At 37.9% G+C, this 15,429-nt stretch overlaps 1 protein-coding gene across 2 annotated transcripts in view; it reads left to right on the top strand.

Annotated features, from left to right (window-relative positions):
• The window catches only part of LMNTD1 (lamin tail domain containing 1), a 445,486-nt gene that overhangs the window by 386,773 nt on the left and 43,284 nt on the right, over window positions 1–15,429 (top strand). The window contains exons 9-10 of one of the 2 annotated variants that reach the window (XM_068560487.1): window positions 8,371–8,606; window positions 11,330–11,525. In XM_068560487.1, the coding sequence (XP_068416588.1) occupies window positions 8,371–8,606; window positions 11,330–11,525 (432 nt within the window). Of the gene's footprint in view, window positions 1–8,370; window positions 8,607–10,578; window positions 10,592–11,329; window positions 11,526–15,429 lie in introns of those variants that run through there. The other variant, XM_068560488.1, reaches the window with a different exon arrangement.

Below are 15,429 nucleotides of genomic sequence, written 5' to 3'. Positions count from 1 at the left end.
CAACTCTCTTTTTACTACTAATGTAAATCATTCTATCAAATAAAGCATTAGCATTGGTTTTCCAATGTTTTCTAGAAAATGATCTCTAATACTGAATATACACAGTTTAAGGCTAATGCTACTTTAGATCTAGATGCCCTGTGTTTACTGATCAGTTCAAGTCTATTTTTTTTAAGTTTTTTTATTAGTTATCTGTTTTACACATATTAGTGTATACATGTCAATCCCAATCTCCCAATTCATCCCACCACCACCACAATCCCCCACCCCCAGCTTTCCCCCCTGGGTGTCCATGCGTTTGTTCTCTACATCTGTGTTTCTATTTCTGCCTTGCAAACCAGTTCATCTGTACCATTTTTCTAGATTCCACATATATGAGTTAATATACGATATTTGTTTTTCTCTTTCTGACTTACTTCACTCTATATGACAGTCTCTAGGTCCAACCACGTCTCTACAAATGACCGAATTTCATTCCTTTTTATGGCTGAGTAATATTCTATTGTATATATGTACCACATCTTCTTTATCCATTCGTCTGTCGATGGGCATTTAGGTTGCTTCCATGACCTAACTATTGTAAATAGTTGTGCATTGAACATTGGGGTTCATGTGTCTTTTTGAATTATGGTTTTCTCTGGGTATATGCCCAGTAGTGGGATTGCTGGGTCGTATGGTAATTGTATTTTTAGTTTTTTAAGGAACCTCCATACTGTTCTCCATAGTGGTTGTATCAGTTTACATTCACACCAACAGTGCAAGAGGGTTCCCTTTTCTCCACACCCTCTCCAGCATTTGTGGTTTGTAAATTTTCTGATGATACCCATTCTAACCGGTGTGAGGTGATACCTCATTGTAGTTTTGATTTGCATTTCTCTAATAATTAGTGATGTTGAGCAGCTTTTCATGTGCCTATTGGTCATCCGTATGTCTTCTTTGGAGAAATGTCTATTTAGGTCTTCTGTCCATTTTTTGATTGGGTTGTTTGTTTTTTTTAATATTGGGCTCCATGAGCTGTTTATATATTTTGGAGATTAATCCTCTGTCTGTTGATACGTTTGCAAATATTTTCTCCCACTCTGAGGGTTGTCTTTTCATCTTGTTTATAGTTTCCTTTGCTGTGCAAAAGCTTTGAAGTTTCATTAGGTCCCATTTGTTTATTTTTGTTTTTATTTCCATTACTCTAGGAGGTGGGTCAAATAAGATCTTGCTGTGATTTATGTCAAAGAGTGTTCTTCCTATGTTGTCCTCTAAGAGTTTTATAGTGTCTGATCTTACATTTAGGTCTTTAATCCATTTGGAGTTTATTTTGTGTGTGGTGTTAGGGAGTGTTATAACTGCATTCTTTTACATGTAGCTGTCCAGTTTTCCCAGCACCACTTATTGAAGAGACCATCTTTTCTCCATTGTATATCCTTGCCTCTTTGTCATAGATTAGTTGACCATAGGTGGGTGGGTTTATCTCTGGGATTTCTATCCTGTTCTATTGATCTGTATTTCTGTTTTTCTGCCAGTACCATATTGTCTTGATTACTGTAGCTTTGTAATATAGTCTGAAGTCAGGGAGACTGATACTTCCAGCTCCATTTTTTTTCCTCAAGATTGCTTTAGCTATTCGGGGTCTTTTGTGTCTAGAAGATGTTTTGTTCTAGTTCTGTAAAAAATGCCAGTGGTAATTTGATAGGGGTTGCATTGAATCTGTAGATTGCTTTGGGTAATATAGTCATTTTCACAATATTGATTCTTCCAATCCACGAACATGGTATATCTCCATCTGTTTGTGTAATCTTTGATTTCTTTCATCAGTGTCTTATAATTCTCTGAGTACAGGCCTTTTACCGCCTTAGGTAGGTTTATTCCTAGGCATTTTATTCTTTTTGTAGCAATGGTGAATGGGATTGTTTCCTTAATTTCTCTTTCTGATCTTTCCTTGTTAGTGTATAGGAATACAAGAGATTTCTGTGCATTAATTTTGTATCCTGCAACTTTACCAAATTCATTGATTAGCTCTAGTAGTTTTCTGATGGCATCTTTAGGATTCTCTATGCATGGTATCATGACATCTGCAAACAGGGACAGTTTTACTTCTTCCTTTCCAACTTGTATTCCTTTTATTTCTTTTTCTTCTCTGATTGCCATGGCTAGGACTTCCAAAACTATGTTGAATAATAGTGGTAAGAGTGGACATCATTGTCTTGTTCCTGATCTTAGAGGAAATGCTTTCAGCTCTTCACCATTGAGAATGATGTTTGCTGTGGGTTTGTCATATATGGCCTTTATTATGTTGAGGTAGGTTCCCTCTATGTGAACCTTCTGGAGAGTTTTTATCACAAATCGGTGTTGAATTTTGTCAAAAGTTTTTTCTGCATCTATTGAGATGATCATATGGTTTTTATTCTTCAATTTGTTAATATAGTGTATCACATTGATTGATTTGAGTATATTGAAGGATCCTTGCATCCCTGGGATAAATCCCACTTGATCATGGTGTATGATCCTGTTAATGTGTTGTTGCACTCTGTTTGCTACTATTTTACTGAGGATTTTTGCATCTATATTTATCAGTGATATTGGTCTGTAATTTTGGTTTTTTGTAGTATCTTTGTCTGGTTTTGGTATCAGGGTGATGGTGGCTTTGTAGAATGAGTTTGGGAGTGTTCCTTCTTCTGCAAATTTTGGAAGAGTTTCAGAAGCATTGGTGTTAGCTCTTCTCTAAATGTTTGATAGAATTCATCTGTGAAGCCATCTGGTCCTGGACTTTAGTTTGTTGGAAGATTTTTAATCACAGTTTCAATTTCATTACTTGTGATTGGTCTGTTCATATTTTCTATATCTTCCTGGTTCAGTCTTGGAAGGTTATACCTTTCTAAGAATTTGTCCATTTCTTCCAGGTTGTCCATTTTATTGGCATAGAGTTGCTTGTAGTAGTCTCTTAGGATGCTTTGTATTTCTGCAGTGTCTGTTGTAACTTCTCCTTTTTCATTTCTAATTTTATTGGTTTGAGTCCTCTCCCTCTTTTTCTTCATGAGTCTGGTTAAAGTTTTATCAATTTTGTTTATCTTCTCAGAGAACCAGCTTTTAGTTTTATTGATCTTTGCTATTGTTTTCTTTGTTTCTATTTCACTTATTTCTGCTCTGATCTTTATGATTTCTTTCCTTCTACTAACTTTGAGTTTTGTTTGTTCTTCTTTCTCTAGTTCCTTTAGGTGTAAGTTTAGATTGTTTATTTGAGATGTTTCTTGTTTCTTGAGGTCGGATTGTATTGGTATAAACTTCCCTCTTAGAACTGCTTTTGCTGCATCCCGTAGGTTTTGGATCAGCGTGTTTTCGTTGTCATTTGTCTCTAGGTATTTTTTGATTTCCTCTTTGATTTCTTCAGTGATCTCTTGGTTATTTAGTAACGTATTGTTTAGCCTCCATGTGTTTGTGTTTTTTACGTTTTTTTCCCTGTAATTGATTTCTAATCTCATAGCATTGTGGTCAGAAAAGATGCTTGGTATGATTTCAATTTTTTTAAATTTACCGAGGCTTGATTTGTGACCCAAGATGTGATTTATCCTGGAGAATGTTCCATGTGAACTTGAGAAGAAAGTGTAATCTGCTGTTTTTGGATGGAATGTCCTATAATTATCAATTAAATCTATCTGGTTTATTGTGTCATTTACAGCTTGTGTTTCCTTATTAATTTTCTCTTTGGATGATCTGTCCATTGGTGTAAGTGAGGTGTTAAAGTCCCCCACTATTATTGTGTTACTGTCGATTTCCTCTTTTATAGCTGTTAGAGTTTGCCTTATGTATTAGGGTGCTCCTATGTTGGGTGCATATATATTTATAATTTTTATATCTACTTCTTGGATTGATCCCTTGATCATTATGTTGTGTCCTTCCTTGTTTCTTGTAACATTCTTTATTTTAAAGTCTATTTTATCTGATATGAGTATAGTTACTCCAGCTTTCTTTTGATTTCCATTTGCATGGAATATTTTTTTCCATCCCCTCACTTTCAGTCTGTATGTGTCCCTAGGTCTGAAGTGGGTCTCTTGTAGACAGCATATATATGGGTCTTGGTTTTGTATCCATTCAGCAAGCCTGTGTCTTTTGGTTGGAACATTTAATCCATTCATATTTAAGGTAATTATCAATATGTATGTTCCTATTACCATTTTCTTAATTGTTTTGGGTTTGTTTTTGTAGGTCCTTTTCTTCTCTTGTGTTTCCCACTGAGAGAAGTTCCTTTAGCATTTGTTGTAGAGCTGGTTTGGTGGTGCTGAATTCTCTTAGCTTTTGCTTGTCTGTAAAGCTTTTGATTTCTCCATTGAGTCTGAATTGAGATCCTCACCGGGTACAGTAATCTTGGTTGTAAGTTCTTCCCTTCCATCACTTTAAATATATTGTGCCACTCCCTCTGGCTTGAAGAGTTTCTGCTGAGAAATCAACTGTTAACCTTATGGGGGTTCCCTTGTATGTTATTTGTCATTTTTCCCTTGTTGCTTTTAATAATTGTTCTTTGTCTTTAATTTTTGTCAATTTGATTACTGTGGGTCTCAGCATGTTTCTCCTTGTGTTTATCCTGCCTCGGACTCTCTGTGCTTCCTGGACTTGAGTGCTTATTTCCTTTCCCATGTTAGGGAAGTTTTCGACTATAATCTCTTCAAGTATTTTCTCGGCTCCTTTCTCTCTCTCACCTCTTTCTGGGACCCCTATAATGTGAATGCTGGTGCATTTAATGTTGTCCCAGAGGTCTCTTAGGCTGTCTTCATTTCTTTTCATTCTTTTTTCTTTATTCTGTTCATGGCAGTGAATTCCACCATTCTGTCTTCCAGGTCACTTATCCGTTCTTCTGCCTCAGTTATTCTGCTATTGATTCCTTCTAGTATATTTTTCATTTCAGTTATTGTATTGTTCATCTCTGTTTGTTTGTTCTTTAATTCTTCTAGGTCTTTGTTAAATATTTCTTGCATCTTCTCGATCTTTGCCTCCATTCTTTTCTGAGGTCCTGGATCTCCTTCACTATAATTATTCTGAATTCTTTTTCTGGAAGGTTGCCTACCTCCACTTCATTTAGTTGTTTTTCTGGGGTTTTATCTTGTTCCTTCACCTGGTTCATAGCCCTCTACCTTTACATCCTGTCTATCTTTCTGTGAATGTGGTTTTTGTTCTACAGGCTGCAGAATTGTAGTTCTTCTAGCTTCTGCTGTCTTCCCTCTGGTGGATGAGGGTATCTAAGAGGCTTGTGCAAGTTTCCTGATGGGAGGGACTGGTGGTGGGTGTAGCTGACTATTGCTCTGGTGGGCAGAGCTCAGTAAAACTTTAATCCCCTTGTCTGCTGATGGATGGGGCTGTTGGTTCCCTCCCTGTTGGTTGTTTGGCCTGAGGTGACCCAGCACTGGAGGCTACAGGCTCTTTGGTGGGCCTAATGGCAGACTCTGGGAGGGCTTATGCCAAGAAATACTTCCCAGAACTTCTGCTACCAGTGTCCTTGTCCCAGTGGTGAGCCACAGCCAACCCCTGCCTCTGCAGGACACCGTCCAACACTGGCAGGTTGGTCTGCTTCAGTCTCCCCTGGGGTCACTTCTTCTCCCTGGGTCCTGATGTGCACACTACTTTGTGTGTGCCCTCCAAGAGTGGAGTCTCTGTTTAACCTAGTCCTGTCCAAGCCCTGCAATCAAATCCCACTAGCCTTCCATGTCTGATTCTCTGGGAATTCCTCCTCCCATTGCCAGACCCTCAGGTTGGGAAGCCTGACTTGGTGCTCAGAACCTTCACTCCAGTGGATTGACTGCTGTGGTGTAATTGTTCTGCAGTTTGTGAGTCACCCACCCAGTGGTTATGGATTTTTATTTTATCGTGATTGCACCCCTCCTACCATCTCATTGAGGCTTCTCCTTTGTCTTTGGATGTGGGGTATCTTTTTTGTTGAGTTCCAGTGTCTTCCTATCGATGATTTTTCAGCAATTAGTTATGATTCCACTGCTCTTGCAAGAGGGAGTGAACTCACGTCCTTCTACTCTGCCATCTTGAACCAATCTCCCTCAAGTCTATTTTTTAAATATTTGTTCTTAGAGGTCATCTGAGAAATAACTGTTGTCAGTATTACCAATGCAGCGTTGAAATAACATTGAAATGCTGGAATTAAACTTTTATAACTGCCTCTGGTTTAGTGCTAATCAATTACAGAGGGAGCAAAATACCAAGTAAGGGCTTGTAAAATTCCACATGGGAAAGGGAAACCTAGCTAAGCACTAGGAAGAAAATCTCTCATCTTCCAAAAGGAGTCTAATAGGTGGGTGAGTGCAGGGCTCAGACAATGGGCTACATCATGCTCATCTCTTCCTGAAATGTTTCAGCTCTTCCAACGGTGTGTGCTGCCATTAGAAATTTCTTATTCAACTACAAAAACAAGAATCCCCTGTGGCCCTAAACTGAAGTTCTTTGATCACAACATTTGCAAAGGCTTATTGGGAATCTTTTGTGGAATTAAATTTATTTGGAAATGCTATGGTTTTACCAGTGGAAGAAAAAAATTCAGAGCTTATAAAATGAACATGCTGAAAAGATGTAGCCAGTTGTCTGTAATGAAACCCAGATGTAAGGAACTTTGAAAGAGAAAGGTCCTTTTCCTGCTTATTCTAGACAGTGTCAGGGAAAAATTATGTCATATGATCTGTCTCAGTTTAGACAGAGATGAAATATTTGTCATTTGACAATAGACCTCTGTAGTCTCCTTTTAGTTACCACCACAATCATACTCAAGAGCATATCTTCATGGGTTAGAGGTTTTTGACAAAGATGAGTGGTTGGGGAGTCGGTAGAATGGCATGTGCTCAAGCTTGATAAGTACTGGGCTAATAATAATGCAGTTTCCAAAGCCAATGCCATTTAACTATTTTTAAAAATTGCCTGAGATATCTATGCCTTGTGAGAGGCACACTTAGAGAATTCTGATTTTGAATACAGAGCTCTCCAGATATAATATTTCTGATGAAGGAACTTACAAATTATATAACAAAACGATTATGAATACCTCTTGGGAAACAAAGAGATTGAGAGTAACATCAGCAAGATGGCAGATTAGGAAGCTTCAGGCCCTTGTTCCGTTATGGAAAGATCTGGAAAAACAAAACCAAAGAACAGAAGACTGGCTAAAATAACATTATAGGAACTCTGGAAAACAAAGAGATCAAAATAGAGACAGTGCTTGGAGGCAAAACACTTAGCTCCGGACTTATAGTGGATAGACATTTGGCCCCCAGGAAGGGAGGGCTTGGGCTGGCCAAGTGTCTGGTTTTTCAGAGAGCCAAAGGGTTGGACCCCAGGACTTTGTTCACAATTCAAGCATTAAACACACACACGTTCACACACACATGGATTGCTTTGAAGTTACTGAGAAGAGCCTCAATGTGACTCATAAAATGCAGTTGTCATAAGCCTTTTCATGAGCTACTCCATGAGAATATTGTTTTACTTGTAAAATAAGTGTACTGTACCTTAGGGATTTTGTTTAAATGCTTGCACACTATACTTTTACATTTATAAAAAAGAAAGAAAGGAAAATCTTTATTCATATAGTAGAATTTACTTACAAAAATAATACCTGGAAAGTAAGTCTTTCTTCTCCCTCTTTTGTGCTAGTCCCTTCAGCATTCACACATATACATACACAGATACACACAAACATACACATGTGAGCTGTATTTATAGTTATTAATTTGTAAAGTGCATTTGATAGCACACATTAACTCTAGAATCTTTATAAATACAGGAAAATTAGTTAAACAGCAGGAGAAATTAAAGGAAAAAGTATAGTAAACCATTACATATTAAACAGAAATGATAATCATGTTTTTCATGTTAATGGAAAGGGGAAATATAATAAGTGATAAAAGTGGGATATAAACGATTTATAGAGTCTCAATTTTGAGTGAAAAAAATGCATTAAAGGCCTGGAAGGAAAAAATATTGAATCACTATGTTGTACACCTGAAATTAATATAATATTGTAAATCAACTATATTTCAATAAAAATTTTTTTAATAAAAAATAAAAAGCATGGCAGGAAATGGTAAAATTTTTATTTGGTGGAATATAGTAATTTTTATTTTCTTCTTTCAGCATTTACACTTTTGCAAAACTATCTGAAGTAGGAGTTTATTGATTTTTAAATAGAAGAGAGAAAAGCATGGCTTGACACCAAGTGTTTTATTTAGATTGTTAAAACTAGAAATATAAGATGTTCTTGTGCTTGTGTTAGATGCATAATATCTTTGAAAAGCAAAACCCTGAGTAATAATGATAATTAATGCTTCTTGTACTCACAGTCTATCATTTTGACTTTCTCACTTTGTTTATTATACTAATTTTTGTACACAGAATTGAAGACACACGTGACGATCTCCCAAAGACACAACGATCTTTAGTACATTTTTTTCCAACGTCAACGGATTCAGATACCACTACACTGCCATGTTCACAGTCATTATCCAATGAAACACCTCTCAGTTACTATCTGTCTAGCCCTCAGGTTAGTGGAGTAACTTTATCAACAATTGGACCAAAGCCTCTTAAACCTGTTCTAGTGAACCATTCCCAATCAGAAGACAGCTTGGGTAAGCAAAACATGTACCAAGTTTTTTAGACTACTTTTAAAGCGTATAGTTCAATAGAGTCTTTATGTGCCTAGAAGCCAGAATGATGTTTTATTATTTGTCTCCAATAATACTAATTTCTTAATGTCATATGCAGAATAACTTGACTCTGCTCACCATTGATTCTAGCACTGGAGTCATAATCAAGTCACGTAAACATATGTGGCCAAGTACATCATCTCTATGATTAAAATATCTTGAGTTATCATAATGATTCATGGGTTGACCACTTAGATGCTCTAGAATTGCTAAATGATTAAAAAGTCTAATGTATAGCATTAACTGCCCTTTCTCTGAATGCTACCAGAAAGATTAACAACGTCTTATGTATGTTATGCTTTAGGAGACTATGGCTTAAGTAAGGAAAGACGGGTAGATAAGAGAAAGAAGAAATATAAAGTAGGTAATAAAATGGTGGAGAGAAAAGGGAAAAACAATAAAGAATTTGGAGAAGAGGAAAATGAAAACAGCAGTAAAGTTTTGACAGTTGCCAATGCACTCAGCAGTGCTCACACTATGAGGTGTATGTTCCTCACCATGTTTAGGGAACTCTGAGGGTATGTTATCAAGGTTTACTGAAAAGACCACTGTCCTTGGAAACAGAGGACCTAGGTTCAAACCACCTTTCTAGTCCCAATAACATGGGACATTAAGTAAGGTATTTAGCATCTCTGAGTCCCATTTTCCACACCTACAAAATGGGGATTAAAATATCAACTTCACAGGGCTATCCTAAGAATTAAATGAGATATTTATGAAAATCACCTAGAACATAGTAAGTGTGCTCAATAAAATTAGTTGTGAATCCGAATGTATCTGTAAGTACCTTCTCATAGAATAGGCTAGATTTGGGGTCTGTTTTACCAGTCAACTAACAAGTTTCAAAACTGTTAGCACGAATACACCCATGACTACCTGATGTCTTCATTTTCCTCTACCATTCTGTGGACATTTACAGCCTTGCTCCTTCCTATCTACATTTCATTTTGTTCCTGGTATTTTCCTAAGCCTTTGACACAGTGTTATACAGGATTTTGATCTATCTACTGCCATTATTGTCATATTCTCTGTGCTTCATTGTTTGTATGCCTAAGATACATTTTTTGAAGAAACCTCCTAAATTCACAATGACCTTTAGCAATGACCAAAATCTATATGCTTAAAAGTGAAAATACACATTTTATATCTAAGGAGGTAATATTTCTCATCCTTTGTCACTGTATCATTATGGTATATGTTCTATATTTGAGTTGAACTGTGAAAGCTCCTAGTATTGCGGGGGTGGGGGTGGGGGAACAAATATACTGGTTTCACCTTGCAAGATGAGAGTTGTACTGGGATGAAGTCTTCTTCAGTTACTGTACGTTCTGACTCTGTAGATAGATGGCTGAGTCTACCAAGACTTGTTGCATTTGGTTCATTTCATTTCTAGATGAGATAATAACTGGAACTAAAATCAATATGTCTTCTTTCCTTTTAGAATACAAAAATTTTCATCCCTCAGGATGAGCTATTAAGAATGCTATATATTCTCTTTCCCCAAAGGAATTTAAAGATTAAGCAAATACTCACTTGAATGGGAATGAACTAATTTAATTCCAAATATTTCTTCTAAACAAAATACTCTGAGAAATCCTCTTTAGGAACTGTGTGTTTATTTTTTTCCATCTTTCACATTGCTTTGGTTCTGTTAAAGACACAAGAAGATAAAGCACACTCTAGATTGTCTTAATCCTTTGATGATTTTGGATTCAGGGTCACATTGACCAAAGTCCCTGTGCTACAATAATAGCTATCATTTATTGAGTACCTGCTAAATGCCAGATACTGTGCTAGACACTTACCTATACTATCTTCAATCCTCACATCACCTCACACAAAGTAATATTATCCTTATTTTATTTTCAGGAAAACTGAGAATTGGAAGGTTTAAATCACTTGGCTTAGTAAGTGACAGAGCTGAGGTACAGGTGTGTCTAAATACAAGACACATTGCTCTATCTATTTCATCATGATGCCTGTCTGTAGTGTTACTCTCTCTTTGCAGATACATAATTAGATTTATCCAGCATGATTCTTTCTATGCAAAATCTTGAAACTTATTTTGTATTTGAATCTTACTACTGAGAATTTTAAAAGAGTAAGAGGTTACTAGAATCTGCTTAAGCATTACTTTATCTTTTTAATAAAGTATTTTAGTTAATTAGAGGAAATTTAAGTCTTTACCTGGCAAAATACAAACTATTGGTAGGAAAGGACTCATTTGAGACTTTAATTTATGAGTAGCAATTTGGGGAGAAAAGCTAATACAAAATAGAATAAAGTTGTACTTACATATAATGTACCAAATTTGAGAGACTCAAATGTTTTACCTACTCAAAAACTTATGATGCTTCTAGTACAACTTAATCAGTTAAATTGTAATTATGCTGATGATACAATTGATAGTTTAAGATAACTGCAATAATCTCTAGGAATTGAGTGTCACTAAAAATAATCACTTACTCATTATTTTATAGACTGGTTTAAAGCTTCTAACTATCCTCACTTAGTTTGACTGTGACAGTAAAATGTATAAAGAATATCATTTTGTAGAAGCAAAGAATAAAGATAGTAGCTTTGGTTTCTTTTAATCTTTTATTTACTTCTCCCTCTATTGTTTCCTTCTTTGGTTTCTTTGAAAGGACTCAACAACTTCAAAATTCCAAAGAAACACACTATGCCGGTCCTTGCTTCTCAGCCAGCTGTGATTGGGGAAGGGGAGGATTATTTCCTATCTTTGTTTGGTGATTCAAAGAAACTTGTGCACTCATTCCACACCAAGAAAACTTGGAAGCACTTTTCTATGATTCTTGAAGAAGTGGGCCAATCTAGATCCAGGTAAATACTCTATTTGAATTATTTAATATCTTCTATTGGGGTAGGAGTAATAAATTCGTAGGAAATAAAGCTCTAAACTGTTGTTAGATCCATGATCTCATCTAAGACCCTAAGCAATCCATTAAAATATAACTGTTTCATATCCTAGGCAGTTAAAAGGAATCAATATAACTTTCTAGGGAACCAAACAAGGAAAGTTAATTCTTCAAAGATGCCAGAGAAAACAGCACTACATAACGCTTACCAATAGAGTTAACTCAATTGTTCAAGAAAATTTTCATTATTGGCAAATCATTCAGATGGATTTAGAATCTTTTTTTATCTGTCTTGAGTTCAAGACAGAAGGAAAAAGGTGGACTTATAACTTACTGATCCATTTTTATGGTTATTAGTATCTGTAGAAAAAAAGAATTGATCAGGAAGAAAGTTGATATTAGAACTAAAATAAAAGCTGACTCATCTATGCATTTACTTAACCCTGCTTTTCTTGTTGCACAAACAACAGATTAAATTGTGAATTTTTAGTAATAAACACACATTTAAAAATTTTTTTTATTGAAGTATAGTTGATTTGCAATGTCGTGTTAGTTTCAGGTATACAGCAAAGTGACTCAGTTATACATATATATACATTCTTTTTCATATTATTTCCATTATGATTTATCACAGGATACTGAATATAGTTCCCTGTGCTATACAGTAGGACCTTGTTGTTTATCCATCCTATGTATACTAGTTTGCATCTGCTAATCCCAAACTCCCAATCTTTCCCTCCCCCACCTCTCCTCCCCCTTGGCAACCAAAAATTTGTTCTCTATGTCTGTGAGTTTGTTTCTGTTTCATAGATATGTTCATTTGTGTCATACTTTAGATTCCACATATAAGTGATACCATATGGTATTTGTCTTTCTCTTTCTGACTTACTTCACTTAGTATGATAATCTATTGGTCCATCCATGTTGCTGCATATGGCATTATTTCATTCTTTTTTTATGGCTGATGTATAGATAGATAGGTAGATAGATACCCCACATCTTCTATATCCATTCATCTGTCAATGGACATTTAGGTTGTTTCCATGTCTTGGCTATTGTAAATAGTGCTGCTATGAACATTGGGGTGCATGTTTCTCTTTGAATTATAGTTTTGTCTGGATATATGCCCAGGAGTGGGATTGCTGGATCATATGGCAACTCTATTTTTAGTTTTTTGAGGTACCTCCGTACTGTTTTCCATAACGGCTGCACCAATTTACATTCCCACCAACAGTGTGTGAGGGTTCCCTTTTCTTCACACCCTCTCCAACATTTATTATTTGTAGACTTTTTAGTTAAGGCCATTCTGACCGGTGTGAGGTGGTACCTCACTGCAGTTTTGATTTGCATTTCTCTAATAATTAGCGATGATGAGCATCTTTTCATGTGTCTTTTGGCATCTATATGTCTTCTTTGGAGAAATGTATATTTACGTCTTCTGCCCATTAGTGATAAGCACATGTTGATAGAGGGTGTTTGAGGACTAAAAGAAGTTGTTAGCCAAAGTTAAGGGTCAAACATAAAGGAAAACTTTTCCCCCTTATGTCAGATTTCCTAAAATCAACCACTTTTGCCACTTAATTGTAGTGAATACCCAAGTGTTCTCTCAATCATCTAAAAACACTTCATCAGGGAGGGAGGGGCAAGATGGTGGAAGAGTAAGACGCGGAGATCACCTTCCTTCCCACAGATACAGTAGAAATACATCTACACGTGGAACTGCTCCTACAGAACACCCACTGAACGCTGGCAGAAGACGTCAGACCTCCCAAAAGGCAAGAAAATCCCCACGTACTTGGGTAGGGCAAAAGAAAAAAGAAATAACAGAGACAAAAGAATAGGGACGGGACCTGCACCAGTGGGAGGGAGCCGTGAAGGAGGAAAGGTTTCCACACACTAGGAAGCCCCTTCGCGGGCGGAGACCACGGGTGGCGGAGGGGGGAAGCTTCGGAGCCACGGAGGAGAGCGCAGCCACAGGGGTGCGGAGGGCAAAGTGGAGAGACTCCCGCACAGAGGCTCAGCGCCGAGCAGCACTCACCAGCCCGAGAGGCTTGTCTGCTCACCCGCCAGCTGAGGCTCGGGCTCGCAGGGAGAGGACTGGGGTTGGCGGCGTGAACACAGCCTGAAGGGGTTAGTGCACCACAGCTAGCCGGGAGGGAGTCCGGGAAAAAGTCTGCAGCTGCCGAAGAGGCAAGAGACTTTTTCTTGCCGCTTTGTTTCGCGGCGCGCAAGGAGGGGGGATTCAGAGCGCTGCCTAAACGAACTCCAGAAACGGGCGCGAGCCACGGCTATCAGCGCGGACCCCAGAGACGGGCAGGAGACGCTAAGGCTGCTGCTGCCGCCACCAAGAAGCCTGTGTGCGAGCACAGGTCACTCTCCACACCTCCCCTCCCGGGAGCCAGTGCAGCCCGCCACTGCCAGGCTCCCGTGATCCAGGGACAACTTCGCCGGGAGAACGCACGGTGCGCCTAAGGCTGCTGCAACGTCACGCCGGCCTCTGCCACCGCAGGCTCGCCCCGCCTCCTCCGTACCCCTCCCTCCCCCCAGCCTGAGTGAGCCAGAGCCCCCGAAGCAGCTGCTCCTTTAACCCAGTCCTGTCTGGGCGGGGAACAGACGCCCTCAGGCGACCTACATGCAGAGGCGGGTCCAAATCCAAAGCTGAACCCTGGGAGCTGTACGAACAAAGAAGAGGAAGGGAAATCTCTCCCAGCAGCCTCAGAAGCAGCGGATTAAAACTCCACAAACAACTTGATGTGCCTGCATCTGTTGAATACCTGAATAGACAACGAATCATCCCAAATTCAAGAGGTGGACTTTGGGAGCAGGATATATTAATTTTTCCCCTTTTCCTTTTTTTGTGAGTGTATAGGTGTATGCTTCTGGGTGAGATTTTGTCTGTATAGCTTTGCTTTCACCATTAGTCCTAGCGTTAGGTCCGTCCGTGTATATATTTTTTTTTTAACTTAAAAAAATTTTTTTTCCTAATAAATGTTTTCTTAATAATTTTTTCCTTATTTTCTATTTTTAGAAATTAAAAAAATTTTTAATAAGTTTTTTTATATTTTTTATTTTAAAAAATTAAAAAAATTTTTTTCGTAATAAATTTTTTTCTTAATAATTTTTTTCTTATTTTTTACTATAAAAAATAAATCTATTTTTAAAAATTAAAAAAAAATTTTTTTCTGAATACATTTATTCTTAATAATTTGTTTTCGTATTTTTTATTATAATAGCTTTATTTTATTTTATTTTATCCTCTTTCTTTCTATTTTTTTCTCCCTTTTATTCTGAGCCGTGTGGATGAAAGGCTCTTGGTGCTCCAGCCAGGCATCAGGGCTGTGCCTCTGAGGTGGGAGAGCCAACTTCAGGACACTGGTCCACAAGAGACCTCCCAGCTCCACGTAATACCAAACAGCGAAAATCTCTCAGAGATCTCCATCTCAACATCAAGACCCAGCCAGCTTCACTCAATGACCAGCAAGCTACAGTGCTGGACACCCTATGCCAAACAACTAGCAAGACAGGAACACAGCCCCATCCATTAGCAGAGAGGCTGCCTAAAATCATAATAAGGCCACAGACACCCCAAAACACACCACCAGACGTGGACGTGCCCACCAGAAAGACAAGATCCAACCTCATCCACCAGAAAACAGGCACTAGTCCCCTCCACCAGGAAGCCTACACAACCCACTGAACCAACCTTAGCCACTGGGGACAGATACCAAAAACAACGGGAACTACGAACCTGCAGCCTGTGAAAAGGAGACCCCAAACACAGTAAGATAAGCAAAATGAGAAGACAAAAAGCCACACAGCAGGTGAAGGAGCAGGGTCAAAACACACCAGACCTAACAAATGAAGAGGAA

This window comes from Eschrichtius robustus, chromosome 13, assembly GCF_028021215.1.
Source record: "Eschrichtius robustus isolate mEscRob2 chromosome 13, mEscRob2.pri, whole genome shotgun sequence".
NCBI lineage: Eukaryota > Metazoa > Chordata > Mammalia > Artiodactyla > Eschrichtiidae > Eschrichtius > Eschrichtius robustus.
The sequence above is the reverse complement of the archived record's forward strand: the minus strand, read 5'-3'. Positions and strand labels throughout refer to the sequence as shown.